This window comes from Amphiura filiformis, chromosome 20 (assembly GCF_039555335.1).
Source record: "Amphiura filiformis chromosome 20, Afil_fr2py, whole genome shotgun sequence".
In the NCBI taxonomy this organism is placed as follows: Eukaryota; Metazoa; Echinodermata; class Ophiuroidea; order Amphilepidida; family Amphiuridae; genus Amphiura; species Amphiura filiformis.
The window spans coordinates 63,562,669-63,569,574 of NC_092647.1; the positions used below are offsets into that span (position 1 = coordinate 63,562,669).

Consider the following 6,906-nt stretch of genomic DNA (forward strand, 5'->3'; position numbering starts at 1 on the left):
AGAACATGTGCATTTTGCACTTTTGACTGGTGATATATATATTTAAAAAGACAATTAGATTGGATTCTCTATTATTAATGAAACGTGCATTAAACTTATTAAAGTATTTTCTTATCATTGATATCAATGGTTGGTTAATAGATGAAAAACAGATGAAGAAAAAATATTTAAAGTTAGTAAAGCTTCCAATCGTTACCTCTTATTAATTTTGGTTGATGAATATTACAAATCACGTTGAGTTTGAGTAAAACAGGATAAATTAGTGGAGCGAAATCATAAACACTTTGTAATGAGTAATGATACAAATAGCAGCGTAATATTTGATAATATCTTATCAATTTTTGTTAAACAGAATCAGGTTAAGCTTACGGGTTACTTCAGTTCATATCTATATTTCATATTTATCGTTGCCTTATTATTATACTAAATCATTTAGCAATGTTAACACTTCATTGCCCTTATCATTAACATATCTACATTTCCTCAAAATAATGTGGGGCCTCATCCCTATTCTCAAATTATATTACAACTCATTATGGATATTACCTGAATGTTGATTGTGATCAATGTTTAGTAGCTAGATTAATCCACATTCTAGTGATGGTTTTATATTAAGCTTATTAGATTTGACCCATATAATTGATCATTAATCATGATAACCAGGAAAAAGTGAAGTTTACAAAAGTCAGTTTGATAATACTGTCAGAAATTTCTTTTACCAAGCGCCGCAGTAAGTCAGTGTTTTCATGGTGTTTCTACGAAATTTAGAGCAGCAGTTTCGGAGGTAAGATTTAGATTAAAATGCTCCAGGTAATTGAAATGTCGTATTTACAGCTAAAACGGTCTAGTAATGCTTAAAACATATAACACGAGTTTCTTATACATTTTTACGTACCAGTCAACTTCATACATGTGTGCACCTGCTGCCTGACAAGTCGGAAACTTACAAGTTTCTCAAAAGTGGCAAGTGATATATGTTATTATATGTATATGTATACATATATATATACATGTACAAATTGATTACTATACTATATATAATAAAGTGCCCAATCCCAAGAAGGGAGAGCGTATAAAAATTCAAAGAACAGACCTTCCAGAATAGGTAGACACGACACGATGAAATGCTTTGGGTGGACAACCATCTCTTGGAAATGTGAATAAATATACATTCCATGGTGTCAACACAACCAAAGTCTATCCCAGAGTCAGTCTGTCTATCGGAGATAAAAAGCCTTAAGGTGGTACTACACCCTTGATAAATTTGTGACTATTTTTGCATTTTTCTCAAAAAAATAATAAACACTAGTTATAAAAGTTAAGTATATTATAGGGGCAAGGAATCCAGTTACTTCACTGGAATTTCAGTGACTCAAGATAAGCGGAACGTTATTTATGATAAGAAAAGAGGTACCGCTAGAATATACCTTATTTTATAACATAATGATGCACTTGTCTTGAATCACTAAAATTTCAGTGAAGTAATTGGATTCCTCGCCCCCTATAATATACCAGTGTGTAGTTATTTTTTGAGAAAAATGCAAAATTTAATCACATAATTTATCAGCGGGGGCGAGACGGGGTTGTACCACCTTAAATAATATACGATTGCGGTTAAATTCAGTTATTTAAGATATGTCTTCATGTTTACAAATTAAGTTATTCTTTGCCAAATTATATAAATTATTATTAGTACAAACTTCCAGGAAAGTTTTCTGGTCATTTTAAGGCTAACTAATGAGGTAAAATTAACGAAAACTCAAATACTATCTTAGCCACTTCAACGTTGGTGCTCTATGGGGGATTTAAAGTCACAAACTTGCTCTGTTGGGTGTTAAAGTAGGGACATGTGTAAATATTTCCAATTTACCAAAAAAAAACCGATTTGAATTTTTTTCGAAAGATCGTACATTATGGCTTTAAAAGATATTAACGTTTTTGCACCCATATACATTATTTGGTGGTGGTTTTTACCGTCGAATATTATATGCTGTAGTGTAGCAATACGGATTTCTTTAATACGTAATTACTTTTTGTAATAATCGGCAAAAGCATTTTGTTCATTTCCAATATTAGCCACTTTTGGTCTCTTTGTTCATGTATGCTCGTGTAAATACGCAATTAAATACTAAATCGGTAGTAGGAATGACTTTGATTCCCAGTAAAACACGTCTCTTCAAATTCATAAGGTATTAATTTTACTTCCCAATATGAATTTATTGTGCATGCTGAGTCAGTAAGAAATTGTAAAGAAGTTAATTTTATTTCAAATCCAAATTGAACTTGCACAATTTTGAAACTTTACGGAAATGTTCCATTCATTATATAGCCTATATGAAAAGCAAAATATGGTCATGAACATATGTTTGTTAAAGCTACTGGGATAAATAATTTTTGTTAACGAGGCATTGGATGTTAAACTTTAATTGAGGGTGTCGCAACTCACCCTGCATTCACTGACTAGAGTGCATTAAGTAGAAATCAGTTAATTGTCTTTTAGACGCATCTAATAAGCCAAGTGATGGTGAGAATTCAGTCAACCATTACTGGGTCCCGTCTGCACCAAACTCGTGTTGTTGAATTGTATTGTGTTGTAAATTTTCATCATTCTTTTGTCTACGCGTAACACTGGTGATGGAATGCACTTTTACATCCCCACTAAGGCCACATCATTTCACATTTTAGGTGGGATAGACCTAAGGGGGATCCAGCTATTGAGGTGTAGGAATGCGTGAAATTGGATTCGTCTATAGCTCTATTGCAGCCCTTGACATGGATACGATTATTGTAAGTATATTAATATTTCATTTCATGAGAAGTTCATTGGGGGTTGCCTTAGAGCGTTGTACATCAGGGGAGTCTTGTAGCGCATATCGCGGTTGTGGTAATCAACAGCTTTTAACGTTGAAACGGGTTTTTTTAATTTGCTACAGAAAAGGTGATATATAAAAGTAAGTGCGCATCGCAGTGACTAGAACTACAGTTGCAACCAAAGGCATATTTCAGTGATTCGTTGACTCACTTGACTGGCATAGATTTGGTTAGCAATGGCTCAAAATTGATTGATCAAAGGTTGATTTATTGTTACTGGTTCTGCAGCTTTGTACAAATAATCTGTATTATGTAAACAGTGAACAATAAATAGTATCAATCAGTGGTTTGTTTAATAATGAAACACATCTTCTGCAATGTTTGCAATGGAAGTGCTTGCTCATTTTATCTACTGCAGTCTCTCTAGTGAGTGACAGAAAGTAGTAACACTATATTATAACAAAAGCGGCTATATATGCTATTCCAAATCACTAAGGCTATGCCAACGTTAGGAGTGTTAGGAGTCGTATTGTGTGCTACAAGATAAACACACTCTCGGAGCTATAACCATCTTACACAGTATTCTTGACTCAGGTGACAACACGCCTTCACTTCAAATACTCATACAGTATAACCTCCACCACATAAAGCCTTCGGCGTTCCTTACCAACATCAACGTTCTAGGAGTGTCTTGATTTCCGGAGTCTAAGTCTCCTTATTTACATGTATGTATATATATATGTATGTATATATAGTGATATAGGCCATGTTACACTACCATTGGCACACACTTTAAACTACCGCATGTGAATATGATTTAGCTAATTCTGAATATATAAACTGAACAGTGATCTCAATCAATGCAATTTGTGATTTTATTTTTGGATATGCTAGTGTAATGTAACAAATTTGACCTCCATTGACTTAATTTGTTATATACGTTTTTATAATATAAACGGCAATGCAATATACGTTAGTATACGTGTGTAGAAGACAATGGACTTATCATGTCCATGGCGATGTAAAATTACTATTATTATTATTTCCAACGTGTAAAAAAAGATCCCATAATAATGTTAAATCTGTATGCACGCGTTTCATTCCAAGAATATAAATGATGTGCGAAATTCATCACAAATGTACTAAACTCCAGAAGTTTTACGTCAGATAACCATGCAATTTGATGGATCCTGTAAATATTAGAAACGGGGAAAACTCAATTGCCAAACCAATGGCATAATGGATGTCTATCACACATCCGCACACCACACAAACTCCACTACACTCCTGGGTATCTGCACCATACCCGCATACATAAACAAAACATCCGCACCACCCAACCATATACCTACAAACATTTTTCTACCAGTACTATTAACTTCACACAGCGCTCTTGACTAATATTCTACTTTCTTGAAATATGAATAACATAGCTTCATCATTTCTCGCACTACTCGCTCAATAATTTTACACATTCGGTTCATCAAATATAAATAACCCAAAAGCTCATCACATCTATTTATCCCCACTAGCTTCCAATTCAACTACACTAACTTTTCATTGAGTTGCACAAGACTGGACCTTTGAACAATGAGAATGTTGTATCATTTCTCGCACTGCCATTATTCAATACTTATAAAATCACAGTTCTACACACAAACATAAGCAAAACATATATCGACCTACCACTACATGACCCTTACATAAACACCCCTACACCCAATTAGTTTTTTTAATAGAATACACACATTTTCCATTGTGTTTCACAGTACACGCGACTGAACAAGCTGGCACATAATGTGTTACCTACGTAGAATTTGAACAATGTGCAGTAGTTTTACAATGTTTTACACTACACGACAATTGTTCAATGCCTTTACAAATTTGTTTCAAGAGATTCGTATGCACATCGTACACATATGCCCTTTCCCCTCCTACCAACAGCATAAACCCCACATCTACGTATTCATATTCTCACCATTAGAAGTTTTAACATGCTTTTAATATAATACACTCATTTTCCATTGTGCTACACAGTACACACGAATGAACAAGCCACATAATGTGTTACCTACGTAGAATTTGAACAATGTGCAGTAGTTTTACTAACACCCCTACACCCAATTAGTTTTTTTAATAGAATACACACATTTTCCATTGTGTTTCACAGTACACGCGACTGAACAAGCTGGCACATAATGTGTTACCTACGTAGAATTTGAACAATGTGCAGTAGTTTTACAATGTTTTACACGACACAACAATTGTTCAATGCCTTTACAATTTCGGTTCAAGAGATTCGTACATATATGCCCTCCCCCCCCCCCCTACCAACAGCATAAACCCCACATCTGCGTATTCATATTTTCACCATTGGAAGTATTAACATGCTCGCAATGAACGTACAAGGTCAAAGTACATTTCACGGATACTCAATACCGTTGAATGAAAAATATAAAACCCTTTATTTGAGCGAATAAATGATATAACAATTGATAGAGAATTGCAAGCATATGTATTTTTATAATTTAAGAGAAATCCCATGTCAAAGTCACAACCACCGAAGCTGACACTTTTGATTAATCAGATTAGCAATAAATTGCGTATTTGTGACACTATACGAGACATACAAATACAATGTTGACGACGCATATACAGTCGTAATTTAAACATCATACAATTTGTCTTGAAATTAGCCAACTTAAAGAATTCGGTGAAATACAACCCACCCCACCCTATCCCATCGCATACACACACCCTATCGCATATACAAAATGTAAATATATGTACTAAAAACACTGGCTAAAATATTTATAAAAGATGCGGTTCAACTAGTAGTATTGTGATGGTAAAGGTGCAATATGAACAAGTTAATCGTGTACAAATGGTGTAAGTTCTAACTTTAAGTTTAAAATCTTTTGAGATGCATTTTGACATAAGAATAATGAAATTACTGTGCATTATACTATGAAGGTAGACTAATTAGTCAGGTAGTATAAATGTATAGTATTGTTTTAAATAGAGTTAAAATGGACTTATCTTAAAGACAGAATAAGACAACATACCTCGTGTGTCGTAGATCATATACTTAAGTATATCATGTTTAAAATCGTGGTCTTCTTCTCGGAACCATTCCACTTGGATATCAAAATTATTGATCTTTTTCATATAAGCGTCGTGAAAACCATTCGTTATAAAAAAGCAGTCCTTCTGCGTTATATCGTTAGGATCATAACGATATATTAAAAGATGCTGATTAAATCCAAGCTCATCTGCTACAATATCTGCTAATGCTTCTCCAGTTTTGGAATAGACCAAGAACGTACGAGTGATGAAATATTCATGTTTGTTTATAAAAGCTCTAGCCTGACCACCAGCTGTGATAACTGGTTTTTTCCAATGGTTAGCATATCTGGCTATAGGTGCTGCGGCATAATCACATACAGGTCCTAGAAATGCATCAACAGTTTTATTGATCATGGTGTCAATGGCGACAAGTGGAGCCGTTTTGGTATCACAACCACTATCGGCACCCATAACATTAAACACAATATTAGGTACGATATCCTTCACCCTTTTACTTTCCGCAGCGATATTAATCCCAGGTAAGATCCTAGATAAGGAAAATTCAAACATGTTATCCTTGGGAAGAATAACAACAAGATCATAGGAATGCTTTCCATCTTCGGTTCTCTTCATATCCTGAGACGATCCTTTGTGGATAACAAAGAAATAAAATGCCACCAATATCACACGGTGATCCATGGTAATTGGTAAAACACATCCAACTGGTAAAACCTCAAATTGTAAGAACAATTGCTTCTTGGATACACAAGAATAGTATTATACTTCCGGTATGTTATAATCCCAAATACTCCAGAGAAACTTTTATGACGTTCAGTTTTGTGTTTACATGAAAGAAACACGTGTTGTTGTTATAGAGTTGTTGTAGTACTATCTGCTGCTGACAAATACCCATGTGCAACTGAACTAAGAGGATAATAATCGTATATGAAGGCTAGTGAAGTTCCCAAAAGCACAAAGTCCACTATGATAATTGTTGCAGAGTCAATGATATAATGTCAATATAATACA

General features: G+C 34.2%; 1 protein-coding gene across 1 annotated transcript; it reads right to left on the reverse strand.

Annotated features, from left to right (window-relative positions):
* Window positions 1–5,835: 5,835 nt before the first annotated feature.
* LOC140142435 (atrial natriuretic peptide receptor 3-like) lies at window positions 5,836–6,576 on the reverse strand. Its single transcript, XM_072164405.1, has one exon. The coding sequence runs from the start codon at window positions 6,574–6,576 to the stop codon at window positions 5,836–5,838; it is 741 nt and encodes a 246-aa protein (XP_072020506.1).
* Between the last annotated feature and the right edge of the window lie 330 nt (window positions 6,577–6,906).

What these genes read in the sequence shown, in the direction of transcription:
- LOC140142435 (XM_072164405.1), bottom strand. Translation starts at nt 6,576, where the DNA reads ATGGATCACCGTGTGATATTGGTGGCATTTTATTTCTTTGTTATCCAC.